The sequence below is a fragment of the Larimichthys crocea genome, chromosome VII (genome assembly GCF_000972845.2).
Source record: "Larimichthys crocea isolate SSNF chromosome VII, L_crocea_2.0, whole genome shotgun sequence".
In the NCBI taxonomy this organism is placed as follows: domain Eukaryota; kingdom Metazoa; phylum Chordata; class Actinopteri; family Sciaenidae; genus Larimichthys; species Larimichthys crocea.
This window is the reverse complement of record NC_040017.1, coordinates 1,524,804-1,543,182: the sequence shown is the minus strand read 5'-3', so window position 1 is coordinate 1,543,182 and position 18,379 is coordinate 1,524,804. Positions and strand designations below refer to the sequence as shown.

The 18,379-nt window shown below is 41.1% G+C and overlaps 1 protein-coding gene across 1 annotated transcript; it reads left to right on the top strand.

The window, feature by feature from the left end:
• The first annotated feature begins 532 nt into the window (after positions 1-532).
• LOC104917981 (A disintegrin and metalloproteinase with thrombospondin motifs 15) lies at positions 533-15,281 on the top strand. The gene is made up of 8 exons (XM_019276065.2): positions 533-1,869; positions 4,317-4,449; positions 6,415-6,582; positions 8,510-8,793; positions 8,877-9,054; positions 9,417-9,592; positions 10,576-10,751; positions 11,758-15,281. The coding sequence occupies exons 1-8, from the start codon at positions 904-906 to the stop codon at positions 12,533-12,535; spliced, it is 2,859 nt and encodes a 952-aa protein (XP_019131610.1). The 5' UTR covers positions 533-903; the 3' UTR covers positions 12,536-15,281.
• Positions 15,282-18,379: the final 3,098 nt, after the last annotated feature.

The window sequence follows — 18,379 nt, the reverse complement described above, 5'->3', positions numbered from 1 at the left end:
AAAGGGCTTCTGCTGTTTTACAAGACTAAACACATGTTCTGCCAGGCACCATGTAAATGACTTTATTACGACTGTTTGCCAGCAGAATGCACGCACTAAAAAAAAAAAAAAAGTTCCTGAGGGTGCGGTTTGAGGCATTCGCCGCTAGATGGCGCGAGAGAACAACAAACTCGTTGAGGCGCTTTGACGCGCTGAAGCTGCGGTGGACTTGAGGCGCCAACAGGTGTCACTCTTTGTGCGCATTTCACTTTGACTTTTTTACTTTTTCTGAAGAGTCAGGGTATGCAGAAATAAATCGTGTTTTGGTTCTTTAATTTGTGGAACTTTGGAAACGTGTTTTTAATAAACATTATATGGAAAATAAATAAGAGAGATTTTTGTGTAACGTCATTGGCTCTATAGTTTGGAGGTTTGGGGTGAATTGGGTGCGTGAATGTCAAAAATACAAATGAAAGCAGTCGTTTGTTCCTCCTGTGTTTGCTCCATGTCTGTCCGCTTCACAGTGAGTCTTGGCGGGGGTGGGGGTGGGGGGGCAGGGGTGCTAGAGCTCTTTTCACACACGCTGTACAGCAACAATAATATTTGGAGAGTTACAAGTGGCTGCGGTGTGCAGCACAAACCGAGACGCATGACCAATGAGCTCTCTCTTGCGCACATACCCTGATTTCACTTGACACTGATCATCGGTGTTTAAAGCTCAGCAGCTCACTGAAGTTGGTGGCCAGAGTGGAAACGGTGAAAGATGGGAATGAAGCTAGAAGGCAGTGCGGGTGCTTAGTTTTTTTTTTTTCTTTTTCTGAGGACGCACAAGCGGCGCTTCGTGCCATTGCGCACAACTTCTTCACTGCCTGCAAACGCACCGCAGCCGAATTACAGAGTGGACTTTTCAGAGCAGGAGCAGAGATGGCTATACTCATTAGTTCTTTGATAATTTTTACAAAATTCATGCTTTATTCGAAACTTACATATTGCATGGAGGTGGACGTCTGCATACCTGTTCGCGTGGATCACCAAAAGCATGAAAAGCATGTGCACCGGCGTGCAGAGCAGATGAATGAGAGACAGATTATTTTTAGACTAAGTGCATTCAAACAGGAGTTTTACCTCCACCTAACGCCAGATTCTAGTTTTCTTGCAGCGGGAAGTTTGCCGCCTGAGAGTGGCTCCTCAGCATCTAATGGCTCTGGCACCGCTGACCTCAGGGAATGCTTCTACTCCGGTGATGTCAACGCAGACCCGGACTCATACGCTGCACTCAGCCTGTGCAAAGGTCTCCAAGGAGGATTCTCCTATAACGGAATGCAGTATTTCATCAGCCAGAGCAGGACTGAAGACGCAGCAGCCGATAGATATGGAAACTCTTTGGACAGGACGCATGTCATCCGCCGGAGACGCGTTGCGCACTCAGGCGGCAACTTCACCAGCAGGTGTGGAGTTACACCTGACTCCAACCTCAACATTTCCCTGGAGAAATACAAGCACATGAGCGAAGTGGAGATTGATGGCTTAACTGAAACTGTGTTGAAAACATTGGGGAGGTCCAAGAGGTTTGCCTCCATCCCCAGGTTTGTGGAGGTGCTGGTGGTGGCAGATGAATCTATGGCCAAATTTCACGGGGATGACCTGAAGCATTACCTCCTGACCCTGATGTCAGTAGCAGCCAGGCTTTACAAGCACCCCAGCATTCTCAACTCCATAAACATAGTGGTAGTGGGCTTCATGGTGATAAATGAAGCTGACAAGGGACCTAAGGTTTCCAGTAATGCAGCCCTCACTCTGCGCAACTTCTGCTCCTGGCAGAAGAAGTTGAATAAACACGGTGACAAGCACCCAGAGTACTGGGATACTGCCATTCTGTTCACCAAACAGGTAAGCAGGAGTAAGCTATGCCAAATCCAGCTGTAATGCATCACACTGGTTGTGCAAATAATAGAAATACTGCACTCACAACTTACACAACTTGTGCATGGGTGTATTATAAGACAATGGGCCCCTGGGCCCCCCCACCCTTTCTACAAAGGAGAAAGATAACCAGACTGAAAGAAACAGAAAACAATTACTTTTTCAGTAATACTTTGCAGGTGAACCAGAACTCTCAGTGATACAAAAACTATTGTTTGTATAAATTCTGCATCTCTTTGTTTTTGTTTATCATCTCTTTGTGGTAGTTCTGTGTCTTTGTAGATGTATCCATGTCCTTGATTTCCACCTTTTTGTAGTCATTTTGTGTCTCTTTGTTATTATTTTGTGTGTCTTGTAGTTGTTTCACATCTCTTTGTCCTTGATTTTCACCGCTTTATAGTTGTTTTGTGCAGTCACCCCTTATCTTTTTGTAGTCTCTGTGGTCATGTTGCCTGTCTTTGTGGTCATTTGATTGCCTTCATTTGCCTGACACTTCATGAAGAGGTCTGTGCTCTGTATGCTCGCTCAGTAATCTTTTATAAACTCTTGTGTTGGTGCAGCCTGTCAACTGCACAGTTCTGCAAGTCCCCTTCATTTAGTTCAATGAGTCACTGGAAAAGAGCATCTGAGCCAGTTCTTTCCATGAAAGACCTCACCTCTGTCTGCTGTGGAATAAGAATTGGGTCACTATCTGCCTATATAAAGCACTTTCATAATAATCAGAAATCCAAATTCCTTCTTGGGTTATTCACGCCATTGACATTATTTAAAGCATTCATCCTGATCACAGCTGTCAGCTAATCCCATGTGGCCACCAGAGCTGTGACCACTGACTAGTAAATCTTTCTCCATAGAGTCACTAACTTCTCTCCGTCTCTCCCTGCCTGATGTCTGGTCGTTGGTGCCTGCTTTCCATTAGGTCCAGTTTGGCTCTGACTGGCCATCTGATAAACGGCCTCTCTCCTTCGCTGCATAGCAACCTACAAAAACACTTCAAGGTCAAAACATATTCTCTTATTTACAGTGAGGGCAATTATATGTAGGAAGGTCCAGGTCCGGTCTCGTTGTCCTTGTAGGGTACAATGAGTGCAGCTGCTGCGATGGGAAAAATCTCGTAATAGGTTATGGAGAGCAAGTGGTGTGGAATACACATGGCTGGCAGAGGGTGCTTCTGGCATTGCTGGGCTTCAGTGGGAGACTAGGTTAACCAGTTCATCATCCACTATTTATTCACTGAATGCTACAAGCACAGGGAAGTCATTCTGATATATAATAACACAATTCTTGTCCAGAAATAGTGAAACAGACAGAAGTTTTAGACACAGAAAACCCTTTCCAGTTAGCCTCGAGACAGGACAAGGAAACTATTTTCCTGATAAGCAATGACTCACGGCTATTTCTAATAATACTGAATGTTCCAGTGGGGAAATTTTTTTTCCTGTAATGTTCAATAACAAGACTAGATCTAATTTACAACATGCTACCAGCTTGTTAATGCCAGCATGATAACATCAAAATGACAGTGTTTCCTGCTGTTAAGCAGATGCAATTGAACCATGTTCACTATTGTACTGTAGCGTGTTAGCATGCTAACATTTGCTAATTAGCAATATACACTGTTGAGGCTGGTAATGAAGACATTAGTTTTGCAGGTAAACAAAACATTGGCCATATTCAGATTTTTACCTGATAGTGGCACTAGAGAGAAAATCCAACAGTGATCGAGGCATTTCACCAAAACTCAACACCAAAAAAGAACAGACTTATATTGGCACTAGAGGAAAAGGTTGGGGGATCAACAAAGTCTTTAGGACTTAACCTCTGGCGATCATGAATGTCTGTATTAAATTTCAGGGCAATTTATCTAATAGTTTGGAGTAAATTGGAGGATTAAACGACCAACATTACACCGCTAGCATGCCAAAGATAGATCATTCCAAGGTCGTGACACAAAACTGGCAGAGATATTTATTGAGGGAGGAAAGTTGGTTGGGAACTGTATGACTGAACAGAATGAAAGGAAAAGATAGTGAGATAGTTTGTGGTAAACATGTAGATAATAAAACTGCAGTGGAGTCGACATGGTTTTACTTTACCTTTGGCTGTGTGCCACAGGTGGGACTCATCTACTCCTCCCAAACTCTCTTCTTAACTCGTTAACTAAACAACAAGAGGAAATCTGTGGTGGGCTATCTGCCCTGACCCCCTGCTTCAATATATTTTAAGAATAGAGCAGCAATAAGCAAATCAGAGCCCCATGTGCTTTGTGTTAGTGCTGCTCTTTCTGTAGCTCACAGCACAGCCACACACAGCATGTTTGGAACATGGCTCGAGTCCTTTCAGATTTTTCAAGCTTTTTATGAGAGTAAAGAGAAAGGCTTTTCACATTAACAGTTACGTCTCTGTGTCACCAGGATCTTTGTGGGGCCACAACATGTGATACACTGGGGATGGCTGACGTTGGGACCATGTGTGACCCAAAGAGGAGCTGCTCTGTCATTGAAGATGATGGCTTACCCTCAGCTTTTACAACTGCACACGAACTTGGTAAGAAAGTTGGCCCTGTTGTTGGGGAACTTGTACATCAGCAGGGACTGAATACTCACATTATGCATTTTAGATTTATGCTAATGCACATTTGGCCTCAGACTGAGATATGCTCAAGGCAAGAGCTGCACAGAACCGTAGCTTAAAATGTCAAAGGAATTCTGCAGGCAGGTTTGACAGACGTATACACGCATAATCAGGGTGGAAACTGGCCTGGCCGGAGGGCTTTGCAACTTTCATTATGTTTAATATGGCTGTGGTTTTCAGTCCAGGTCCCAGATCACTGCTGGGTTTCAACCCTATCAGCTATATAATTGCATTCAACTGATGTTCAGTTTGAAAATCAGTTCCTCGTTAGATGGGCACAATCAAAACCAGCAGGTCTCTGGGTTCAAGGGAGGAATCAGTGCACGTTCAACATTACGACTGCACAGTGTGGCTTTACACAAGTGGCAAGTGAGAGGTAACAAATTGAAAAAAAAGTTCAGTCACCAAGCATGAATTCACATAAAAACGAACACATGGACACTTCTCTTTAGCAATCCAGCTGGACTGTGATGCTAACAAAATGTAGACAAAGAAGAGAAATGAGGTGTGGGAAGTGTTTGCTCTGGACAGAGCCCTCAGTCACTGCTCTTTAGGAGACACAAATCCACTAAAATGCTGTAATGCTGGTTGTATTTGAGAATACACTATGGTCTCCAACATATTAACCTTGGACTGGCACAGTTGCTGTGGAATAGTTGAACTTTTTGGATTTTTTTTTTTCTGAGAGTGAGACGATGAAAGATTAAAACCAATCTTATGTCTGTGCTTTAAGAGCAAAGCAAGAGCCAGAGTATGGTTAGCCTAGCTTAGCATAAAGACTGGAAGAGGGTGTAAACAGCGAGCCTGCCAACACGTCTAAAGTTTACACGTACCTTTTTTGCATCACCTGTACATAAAGAGAAAATGACTATTTGTGATTTTAGGCAACATTAGATGCTGTAAGTATTTCCTGGCAAACAGCAGCTACATGTCGTAACTGAGTGCAGCTTCCCAAAGTCTTGTCGTCACAGTGAGTTAGCCAGTTTTAGTCCCACGGTGTCAGAAAAATGATACTCACCAACTAAATCTCACATCCTAAGCTGTAGTTGGAGACGCTACGCTGAACTGAAGTTTCGATTTACATGTGGGTAGTGAAGTGTCCTGTGTAGTTTAGACAAAGAGGCTGAATCTACAGTGACATCTTTTCCTTGATTATATATGATTTAGACTGATCTTATGGATGTAATTTCACCCAACAAAACATCTCCTTGCATCTTTAAATTACTTGTTTTAATCTGTCAAAGATGAAAACGGAAAATGAGTTGAGGTTGAACACTGCTACTCCTTCGTTGAGTGGTATTAATCTGCATAAACTGTAGTTCGAGACACATACAGTAAATCTCTCTAGTTAATGCAAATCATATTAATAATACACGTGATAGTTTTTATTTTTTTTTATAATCAGTGGTTGAAAAGGCTTTAAAGTAAGCAAGACGCATGCCTGAGACCAGATGCACACTCCTGAGGCCCCAGGAGAGGCACTGGTTTACACTGTGCATATGTTAAGTAATTAAGTCTCATGATTGAATAGGCTGAAACACAGTTTATGTTTTTTTTTCTTCTGGAAAGTACTACATGTCCACATTTAGGAACTGAAATGATTTCCTTGGGAACTAAATTCCCTTGTCGGGTCTGGTTTACAACATGGACATAAGCCACGCTGAATATTCCCATGCATAACTGCATTCCTGTCTGCTATGACATCAGCTTCAAGTCAGTCCAAGTCGAGTTTGCTTCGCCTTATACATACATGTGCTCCTGATCTGCTCAAAAGGTTCTCTAAACTCTCACTCTAATTGTTTATCATATTTTAAATCACGGGACGATTGAAAATAGAATTACTTTTGTCTCTCTTCCCACCCCGCCCTCTTCCCTCAGGTCATGTATTCAACATGCCCCATGACAATGTGAAAGCATGTGAGGAGGTATTTGGGAAACTAAAGGACAACCACATGATGTCTCCCACACTGATTCAGATTGACAGGAGCAGGCCCTGGTCTGTGTGCAGCGCAGCCATCATTACTGAGTTCCTGGACAGAGGTCATGGTGAGTAAACACTTCCTGTGAAAGTCTCTGAACTCATACACTCCGACCGGACTTCATGTTCAGCTGGTTGTAATCTAATGCCCACGAAAAAACAGACCTTGGCTCTGATTCGTCGAGGTTAAATTTGTAATCTTGTGGCTTATTATGGAAATATAATAAGCCACAAGACAAATTCATATTATTTTTTTTAAACATTTCTACTGGGATGAAATGGATGTTAGTAAAGTCAACACACTTTACCACACAAGGAATCAATCAACAATAAAGACTTAAAGCTGCACTAATCAATATTGTTCCTATTGTATTGTATTGTATGAACAATGGGTCAAGTCGCAACGTGTAATGTGAAATTGGTTGTTGAGTGTTTTAGTGTCTTTCAGCTCTGATAGAAAAGCTCTGATAAACTCATTGTATGCGACCTGTCCAGCACCAAACAGCAGACAATAAATTTAGTAATTAGCTTACATATTGTAGCATTTAGTAGCTAAAGAGAAAGATTTCCCCTGGGAGTTGATAATGACCATTTTGATCTTTTTTGATCAGTCGGTAGAAATGTTAAAAAAACAAAGAATATTTTCTCAAAGAGAGAAATGGTGAAATGCTGAAATAATCAGTTCCAAAAAGCACATTAAAACTACTGACTAATGATACATGGGATACATGGGTTATATGGGATCAGACTTCTATAGCTTTGACTCTATTGTTTAAAACAAGATTATAACAGAGTTGCAACACTCCGCTTCCTAGAACTGTCTTAGTATTGGAGAATGACAACACATATGTGTATATATATATATATATCTATATATTATCTAGATCTATATATATATATATATATATATATTCTATATATATAATATATATATATATATACATATGTGTGTGTGTGTGTGTCTGTGGGATCCACTTCCACAGTCCAATCAAACATTCATAAGCATATTAATATATCATTTAGCTTTTTCTCCGCAGTAGCTCTTTAATGCCAAGTCTTTTTCTGTCCATGTGTAAACTCCAGTAAGTGAGTCTAAGTGGATTCTGTGTAAATAACAGAATTAAACACCAATTTATTACCTCCTGACCTGCTCACAAACAAATTAGCCTTTACTAAGTTTAGCGCTCTAAAGCTAACACTACAGTCTTTTCTACATGAGTCATTTGTTCAGTCCAAACATGATCTGGTGTCTGCACTGTGTCATATAGAGCTACAGGTGTTTTTCTACAGACTGAAGCCAAAGTGATTGAACAAACAGTACTGGCACTTTTTAGGCTCATGTATTGTTTATAGGTCCAAATATATGTGTTAATACCAACTCCATATCTAATAGTCATACAGCCTTGTGCATCATTCAGTCAATATGTTACATAAATGTATTATTTTTTTGGCCGCAGTGGTGCAAAGCACAAAGCTGTAAAGAAAACACTGACATATGACAAACGTATTAAGTAGACTGAGTGAATGATTTAACAGTTGCCTGTTTACACCTTCAGCAGACACATAGTAGCATTCATTTCGAGTTGTTTCTGTCCAACTGGTAAACTCTTGTAATATTGTAAGTCCAATATTGACTTTTCCCTTAGCTAATGTATGATTTGGTCTCCACTGACTCCTGTGGTAATTATCTGGCTCTTTAGTCGCTGATCCGGTAGTTGCTAATGTTTTCCGTCTGTTGTTTGGTGCTGGAGAGGTAGCATGAAATTGACTTATTAGCATATTAGCTTTTGCACTGGAAATGAGGTTGATGACCTCTGAGACTGAATGAAAACGGTAAAGTTGAGGACCGTGAAAACAAACGATAAGCTGAAAGATGACAGAAACTGCAGAGCTGGTGACAACTCTCTGCAACACCTTCCATATTACAAGTAGTCACTTCCACACTTTTGTGTTTATAGTCTTATTGTTTGCAGTGTTGTTGGTTTATTTCTGCAGGAGACTGCCTGCTAGACCAGCCTCAGAGGCAGCTGTCTCTCTCAGACAACCTGCCTGGTTCCAGCTACAGTCTGCACCGCCAGTGTGAGCTCGCCTTCGGCCACGGCTCCAAGCCCTGCCCATACATGCAGCCCTGCACCAAGCTGTGGTGCACTGGGAAGGCCCGCGGCCAGCTGGTCTGCCAAACCAGACACTTCCCTTGGGCAGACGGCACCACTTGTGGCAACGGCAAGGTTTGCTACCGAGGAGCCTGCACTGACAAGAACAGCACTATAAACACCAAGGTAAGATAAAGAGAGAACTGTCCTGCTTGGTCGTTTTTATGACAGATTGATGTGTAATTGTGTCTGTTTTGCTTTTGTTCAAGGTGGATGGCCGGTGGGGGAAGTGGGGTGCTTTTGGAGACTGTTCCCGAAGTTGTGGTGGAGGAGTTCAGTTGGCCAAGAGAGAGTGTAACAACCCTGTCCCAGAGAATGGAGGCAAATACTGCTACGGGCTTCGCATCAAATATCGCTCCTGTAACATCAACCCTTGTCCTGAAACAGGTACTCTAGTCTCTGTTTGAGTATGCTCATACAGGAAGACACACATTAAATGATGTAATTAATCATTCCCAAAAAAGCATCACATCCATAACTAGGCATGCCAGGCCTGTCAAGCTTGGGTTGTCTCTGCATGTTGTCCTAGTTTAAATTTAGTTTTTTGAATTTTGAGTGTGTTTACCTGCCTTAATGTAACCCTAATTGTTAGCAGGTTTGACTAACTAGCTTCTAAATTACAGTAGTAACCCAACTCTAGCTATCAAATCACCCAAGATAGCATTACATTGGCCAAAAAGCCTTTTCTCTTGTAACAGTACGGTCAACAGAGTTGTCAGTGTATGCTGAGGCTGTTTTTCCATCTTCAGGTAAGAGTTTCCGTGAGGAGCAGTGTGAGGCCTTCAATGGCTTAAACCTGAACACCAACAGACTGGGTTCCTCTGTGGTTTGGGTTCCCAAATACTCAGGCATCTCTCCCAAGGACAAATGCAAGCTCATCTGCCGGGCAAATGGGACTGGATACTTCTATGTCCTTGCTCCAAAGGTATGTAGCCAATTTGATATGTTGAGCCGTACCTCAATCAACTGAAAAAATTGAATTAGTTTAACAACACAAATGATATGTATTAGACAACCCTACAGGTATACCATGTTTATGAAGTTGAGAAACTGCAATGAGTTCTGAAAAGTTCTAAGCAAATGACATATTGACTGCTTTCACATTACCAATAAGACTTAATTACCCAACCATCTGGAGGCTGATTTGAGCCTGATAATTGCTAGCTGTGGTGCAAAAGCAGTTGCAGCTTGTAGACGGTACATGCTGTACATGCTGTCAGCTTTCATTATGCTGCAATGTAAAAGAAAAAAAAAAAAAAGTTCAGCCACAGTTAGACCTATCTCAAAAGCTAAGCTACATGACACTGGGGAATTCTGTTAATATCCTGAGCTAAATAGAGTCGAAACCTCATGGGAGGTGTTGTTGAAACGAAATATTGATCTGAGCTCTGAGCTCTCTGTTCGCAAATGTTTTCAGGGTTGATGTGTAACTGCCCGGTATGATTTGACCCTGATCCACAATGCAAGTAAAGTAAAGGAAGTAAAGGCCTGTTCATCTAGCAGCAAAGTAGTGAGAGATTATGTGTTAGTGGCAGTAGAGAGAGCGTCTGTGGCTGCAGGATAGATGGAGTGGTGAGGAAGCGAAACATGCAGGGACCTTATCATCTCACAGCTGTGGCTTGTCAGCGACTATTTATGCAACCACCAAGGAAACAAGTGTGTATCTGCGATGCAAGCCAACATCTCGTTTACACTAAAGGACACTGTACACTCCCTCTGGTGCTACTTTTGGCTTTCTATTTATGTAGCTCTTACTTTGATTCATTATGTTTGTTAAGACAGAAGTATGTAAAGATGGTAGAGCATTTATGTGGAGACAATGTCTCAACAGCACTTCCATTCTCTCTGTTGTTTATGCTTGCATATCGACATAAAGATCTGCATGATGTGATTTTGCAAACCCTGCAGGTTGTGGATGGGACACCCTGCTCTCCTGACACCTCAGCTGTATGTGTCCAAGGAAAATGCATCAAGGCAGGCTGCGATGGCAAGTTGGACTCTAACAGGAAGTTTGACAAGTGCGGTGTGTGTGGTGGGGACAACCAAGGCTGCAAGAAGGTTTCAGGAATGTTCACCAAACCTATGTGAGTAGCATATCAGCACATACTGTATTACTTACATCTAAAGTGTCAGGACAGAGTAAGGCCAACTGTAGATAACAGTGAGCAGAAGCTTTACACTGGAGCACTCAACAATCTCTACATCATAAACAGAAAACTGAAGCAGCCAATGTTGTCCAATCACAGCGCTCCCAACATGGTATCCCTGTAACCACTGTACCTGGAACCTACACAAATGACCACCATGGGTGCAGCATATCCGTATAACTGAAGTAATGAAATGAAGAAATGTATGACAATATTTTGGCACCATTTCCTATAAATATGCAGTGGTTCTCAATATATTCATGAAATAGTTTATCTTAATAGTGTCTTACAGAAGTAAGAAATGGTTTGAGGAGATTTTTGGAAGACTGTATCTGGCTCTGGAAGCTGGATAATATCACAGTCCAAAGCATACTTAGCTTAGCTCAAAAATTGGAAGCAGGGACAAACAGCCAGCCTAGTAAGATAACTAATAAGTTAGGCCTAAGTTAAGGCTTTCAAGCTGCTCTAAGATGGTTTTAATTCCATAATGTATCTTCTCTATTTGACACTTGGGGAAAATACAATGAAATGCATTGGAGCCTCACGTCTAGATGGCTGGCAAAAAGTTACTGGATGGCAAATTTGCTAACTCCCTATCCCAAAATGTCACAGTATTCCTTCATCATGTAGAATATCATGTTTCAGCTTTGACATGTTGATTTGTCGTTTGTCACCAAATCGTGTTGGATTTATTGGGAAATCTTCTTTATTGCTGAAGATAAATGTGAGAAATTGGTTTTAATAAAACTACACCAGTCAAAACTAGCCTCAAGACCACTTGTGAGATACACTGAGGAAACAGGCAGGCTGTGATCTACTCTGTTTTGGAGTCATTTGATGACCTTTGAGTTTACATATTACGTTTATTGTCCTGAAAGTTCTCTGAATAATCACTGGCTATCCAGCATCATTAATGGTCTATATCTCCACACTTTCTTTTCAGTCATGGATACAACTTTGTGGTGACGCTGCCTATTGGAGCTTCTAATATTGACATCCGTCAGCGTGGCTACAAAGGCATGGTCAGTGATGAAAACTACTTAGCGGTGAAGAATCGGTACGGCAAGTACCTGCTGAATGGCAACTATGTGGTGTCAGCAGTGGAGCGTGACCTGATTGTAAAAGGCAGCTTACTGCGCTACAGTGGCACCTCCACATCTGTAGAGATTCTTCAGGCCACCAGACCCCTACAGGAGCCTCTGACTGTGGAGGTGCTCTCTGTAGGGAAGATGACTCCTCCCAGGGTGCGCTACTCCTTCTACATTGTCAAGGAAAGCAAGCAGGAGAAGACTCTGCGGAAAGAGGAGAAAAGCCACACAGCGCAGAACAGTGTCTTGGCAGACAGTAATAAGGTAAAAGCTCAGAAGCAAATGATGGGTAAGAGGCCAGTCAGTCATTGGGTAACCGGAAGTTGGGATTCGTGCGCAGTGACTTGCGGGAATGGTCTGCAGAAGAGGCTGGTTCAATGCCAAAGTATGGAGGGGCGTCCTGCAGTGGACTGTGACAGTGCTGACAGGCCTGTAGCAGTGAGGGCATGTGGGGATCCATGTCCAATGTGGGATGTAGGGACCTGGACCCACTGCTCCAAGTCCTGTGGAAGGGGCTTTAAAAGGCGATCAGTGCGCTGCATGACTGATAATGGTCTGAATCTACCCAGAGAGCACTGCTCCGGAAGAAGGAAGCCTCAGGAACTGGACCTCTGCAACCTGAAGCCATGTTAGAAGAGTACAGACAAAGATTTGACATGAACCTTAGCTCAAATCAGCATGATAATGTCTCTATGGCTGCGTTGGTTGCAAATGCAGCCTGAAAAAGAAAGCCAATGAGACAGAGAGGGTCTTCTTCTATTGTTTGAAAAGACAGAAATCTATTTGGATAAGAGAAAAGAAGGAATGCTGTCTTCTTGTTAACTGTCAAACCATCTGTGGCAAGTTTGACTTGTGGTTAGTCTACCTCTACCAGGAAAGATGACACAATGTGCATATTCAAAGAGTACCAGAGAAGAAAGATGCAGAGACACTGATCACACACATCTGCACTCAAACAGTTTCTTGGTATCGTTATGTGTATAGGATAATCCTGCAAAAGCAGAGACAAAGGAGAGACCAAGAACAAACAGGTGAAGCTTTGTGAGGTTCAGCCTCCACGCTCTCACTGTGCAGCAGCAGATATCTCGCCTGTGAATCGACATTTTTCTCCTTTTTTACTGAAGAGCTATTCAAAATGTGAAACACAGTACTGTATCATTCATGCAGATTCATGCAGTTTCAACATCTTTTATTCATTTTTCTTGATTCAGTGTTATTGGCTATTGTCTGATGTAGAAAAATCAAAACCAGCAGCCAATTACACTGCCAGCCAGAGTCAGATCATCTTAACAAATAGCTTTACGAGCTTTATCCTTCCAAAATGAAAAACAGTTGACGATCTTCAATCAATATCAAAGAGTGACCAAAAAGTCAAAAAATATTTTTTAGAGGAAAATTACTTAGTTAGAGCTAAGATGTCGCCACATTCTATGTAGAGAATGTGGGCTGTTTGTACGGTGCAGTCATAATGCATCTGTGTCCGTTCTGTGTAAACTAAACTGACCAATGCTCAGCTGTTTGTTCAATGTTGCCAAAGAGTTATAAAAGTCTTAGTACTGTGAGAGACACCTCTCTGGACAGAAGCTTACTAATGGTATGCTCACCACCTTAAGTCCAACTGGATTTAAAATGCATTGTTTTGTCTGCTACAGTATAAATGTACAGTATATACATATCTGCTCTGTGAATTACTTCATAGTTGCACCACAGCTTTCGTATTCAAGGAGTATCTGTCTACACAGATGGAGATAAAAAAAATAGCATTTATGATATTCCCCCAAAGACCTTTTTTCTATGTTTAAATATTAAAAACGATTAACTTTTTGACAATGAAAAGGGATGAAATGTGATTTCAGTTAGACTCTAAAGGTTTTGCCAAAACCTCATGGAGGCTTAAAAGGTGGCTGTATAACATTGAAACAAATTGATGAATCAACAAAACATTAATCTGCAAACTGTATAATTATAATGCAAAAATATCTCCGGTCCTAACTTCTTAAATGTCTTTTGAGGTTTTGTTTGTCTGACAGAAGAAGCATCTTGGTTCTTTAAGTTCTGATTTCAGGTTTGAGGTTTGTATTTGCTCCTTCTAGAAGAACAGAGTTTTGGTTTGAAAGATTCATATAGATTTCTCAAACCACTAAACCCCTTCTATACTGAGTACCTAAATGTTCAGTATGCAGTAACTGATACAACAATACTAATAATAGTTAATTTATAGAGTACTTTTCTAGTTAAAAACTCAGAGTTCTTTCCAGAGTTAGGTAAAAGACAGAACATATAAAAAGATATGAAAGAAATAAAGCACTCCCCTAAATAGAAATGAGCTGTGTGAAAGGACATCCCATGATAAAATGAATATTTATTAGTTCTAAAGAAAAGTTACACAGTGTAAAAACATTTAGTTTTTAACCTGTTTATACTGTATACTCCTACTCCAGGCCTCTTATGTGCAGTATTAATAGTGCTTCAAAAATGAAAAAGATAAAAGATATATATGTACAAATTAGATCTGTTCCATAGATCAAGTGTTAATAGAATAATATTAATATTGCTAATGAATACACCATGCTGTTACCCTCCTCAGAGCTCCATTATACAAACAAAGATGATGTTTGCCATGTTGCTGTGGCCATCACAGGCTTCTGGCCTTCTGCTGCATGGCTGCTTCATCACCTCCAGCCCTTAATGGAAAGACATAATGCATATGTTCTGTATTTTTCCCAGCTTGTGCATCATGTCAGCCTATACTGTTCCAACCATCAAAATGTATATGGTCTGTTTATTTACTCTCTCACAAACAGGAACAAATCTTTGGTGATGTAAGAGAAAATCCACTCTAAAGCACAATCAATCACCAAACACCCATTGGTCTACATATCTACATTCCATTTAGTTTTATTTGTGTTGGGATTGTTTTCATTGGATGACTGTTACTGCATCTCAGCTGAAAATATGTGTAGTGACATAGAAAATGGATCAGTAATCTTAAAAATATTTGGTAAAAGTCCAGTTTTGGTGTCACGCCCTAATATTTGAAGTGCAAGGGCGTCTGACTCGACCACATGTTTATAACATTCAACAATGAAACAGACGGACATCGAGGGAGACGAATTTCACCACCTGAGATTCAAACTTTGAAGGCTTCCAATTTCAACATTCGACTGACATCTGGAATGAGACAAACATCACCCAATGATAGATAACTATTTCAAAGTGTAATTTTAAACTGATGGACTCAATGCCAACAAGTCCAGAGGGACCAATCATACCATCTAAAAGATGGTATTGTACAGTTAGTTTGTTTTTTCTTTCACATCATGTACAGATAATGTTATTTTTATTGTTGTCTTTTGTATTGTATACTATGTATACATTCATCTAGCTGTATGAAATAAAGTATATATATATACTGTATAAAGAACTGAATCATGATTGATGATCTGTCTGAAGGTTTTCAGGTATTATTCAGATGTTTAACAATAAGACAATAAGGAAACATTACTGTAAGTCTACCCCACGTCATTGGCTGACAGACTGGATGGACATCTATTGTCTATTGACTGTCTGTCTTTGTTTCAGCGGTATCTGTTACAGCAGATTTCTGCTGTGCCATGCAGTCTTCCATCACATGAGATGAGACAGTCTTGATACCTCAGCTGTTCTCCAACTGCAGATGAAAACACATTCATTCATCCACTTTGGTATTCTGCTGATTCAAGCTCTGTTGTCCCGGCTGTACTGTAATAACACACCCGGCCTGGCCAGCGCATGCCCAGTAGGCCCGATGCATTATTGGACAGACGTCTCTCAGACTTGGACACTCTCACCCGAAAGATCAGTCCTAATAAGGGTTTGAAAGATACATACTAATATCAGTGTTTCTGGATAGAAGATGTGGATGGTTAATAGTAAATATGTTTATGTTTGACTTTTTAAAGAGGAAATCCACATTCATATGATGTTAAAAGAGGTAAAGCTAGTCTGTCTCAGTCAGTTAACAAACTCCCATGACACTTGACACTATGCCAATAAATAAAGAACTGTAGGACATGTTGATGGATGCTACAAAAATGGGAGAAATTTTGGAGAACATATTTAAATACTCCTTGAAATTTGTGGATTGAACTTGAGATAGATGTAACCGAACCCGTTTAGCAGGGTTCAAGGGCATCTCACATATCTCAAGTCTTTTAAGAGACTTTGTGCTGTACACTAGAATCTGTTGTAAGATGATGAGTAGTAAATATTACTCCCAGTGGTCTTGATGACTGAGAAATCTTGATGAACTCCTCTCAGATCAAATGCACACCCTCTTGTGTGCAAACAAGTGTTTGTTCAACGTGTTCAGATGGCAAGATCAACAAAAGAACAATAGCGGACTCAAAATGCAAACACAAGCTAAAGACCAAGATCAGTTAAATGAGATTATTGAAACTAGCAGGGATAGTTTCAGCACAACTCTCAATGTTATGATATGACTGAGCGAACTCTGAGGTGAGGGTGATGCAGAACAGTACAGGGTTGGTGGTGAATCCAAAAACAGGAGCAAAGAGGAGACAAGGACAGAGGTGGTTGGAGAATGGCTTGCAGATTTCCTCAGGCACAGGGAGATCAAGGTTTGACAAATACCACAACCAGCCTTCTAAAAATTCACTAGGCTGTTCGTAACTTTGTTACCACAGAGGGCACTGAATGATTTGACAGAGTCTCATGCAGGTTGATTGGATGATGGGAATCAGGTGTTGTGGTGAGATCCGAAGGCCACACCCAGACAGACAGACAGACCAACATGAGGAAAATAATAGGGAAAGGAGGAGGCGAAAGCCTCCATCATAACACACACAGTCAGTTCAACAGTTTTCCATTTCAATTTCACTCCAATTTCAGCTTCACAACTGTTCAACCACCAATCCAAGGAACATCTGAGTGGTAGATTACAGTCCTGTATTGTACATTCATTTTCAAGAAAGTCTGAAACTCCCAGTGATTTCCAGATTTGAAATTTTGATGCTACACTGACTTGTAATGGAGTAGATGGTGCCTCATACGCCTGTGCTTGCATTACCTAATGCTTTATGGCACCAAGTCACATACCGCTGTCTCTTTCGCTGATTTTATTGAAACTGGATCATATTTTATGGAAAAATGTTTTCTGGTTTGATGTCTTCAGACTGCCAGCTTTAACTTTCTGTGAACAGTTTCCTGATAGACAGAAAGCTTTACTTGTTGCTAAAGTAAGTTAACTACTACCTGCTGCTAACTGTAGCTGATGTCAGTTCAGTTAGCCCTACTGTCCGACCTGGGAGTTCAAGTGTTGGTGTTGGTGAGTTTTCAGGGGAGGTTTTAAGGAAGAATGCAGGTGGGGCAGTAGTGTCGGCAAGTGCACCAGTACGGGAGCCAGGTGAGCAGGCCAATGGAACTGGGCTCAGGAGCCCCTATGGACATGGCAGAGGCAAATAGACTGATGAGGGGCTGATGAAGGTAGCTAAGAAGAAAAAAAGGAGAGAATGAGCGAGGAAGAAGTCACCAGACAGGAGTAAATCTGGAACTGACTTTTAGTCGTTGGTGAGAGCTTTGTAAAAAAAGTAATATTAGCTGGCTGCTATGTCTTGTGTTGTTGCACTTGCTGGATGTTTGGCTGTTTGGCAAAGTTGCCACTCACTAGTATTATGCAATGATAATATATACACATGTACAGCTGTCACCACAGTGGAATTGCACTCTGAAACTGCATCTTACATAAAGTTGCTTCAGAGGCTCATGAATGAAAGGTGTCATTCATAGTGAGAAACCAATATAGAATTATCATGTAACCTCTGAGTTTTAGCCTCTTACACTTCATCCATCCATTATCTGTAATTGCTTATCCACATAAGGCGGCTGGAGCCTATCCCAGCTGACGTTACTCTGACTGACAGTCAGTGTTTCCCCCCAGGGGTCAAAACTATAAACTCTAAGGGTGCCAAATCATCAAAAAAATACTAAATTTTACATAATGTTGCTGATTTTCTTTTTTCACCACAGGTACTCTGGAATCACACTTGAAGTGACACTGTGGCTCTGGCTCACAGTGCTTTGTGTGACTGATATTCCCGATATAGTGAGAGTGACATCTCATGTTGACAGTCAGAACTGCATTTTGGTGTAGTTAGCAAAATATAGGTTTTATTATTAGGTCTTTTGACCTAGTGCAGGATTTGAGCCTGTTTCTTGCCCCTTTTTCTTCCTTGAACACCAGAAAGGCTAGCAGACAAACTGCATCCTTTAGTACAATGCACACACTGACCACTTCCCATAATGGTGCCTCATATGATACAGTTTAATAGGAACTGTAATGCACACACTAAATTAATCATACACACAGAGTGAAAAGTAAACAAATCAAATGATTATGAGTGTGTATGTCTGCCAGATGTCTGGAACATTTCAATCAATTCTCAGTGAATGTTTTTCAAAACGACCTTGGCAGAGTAC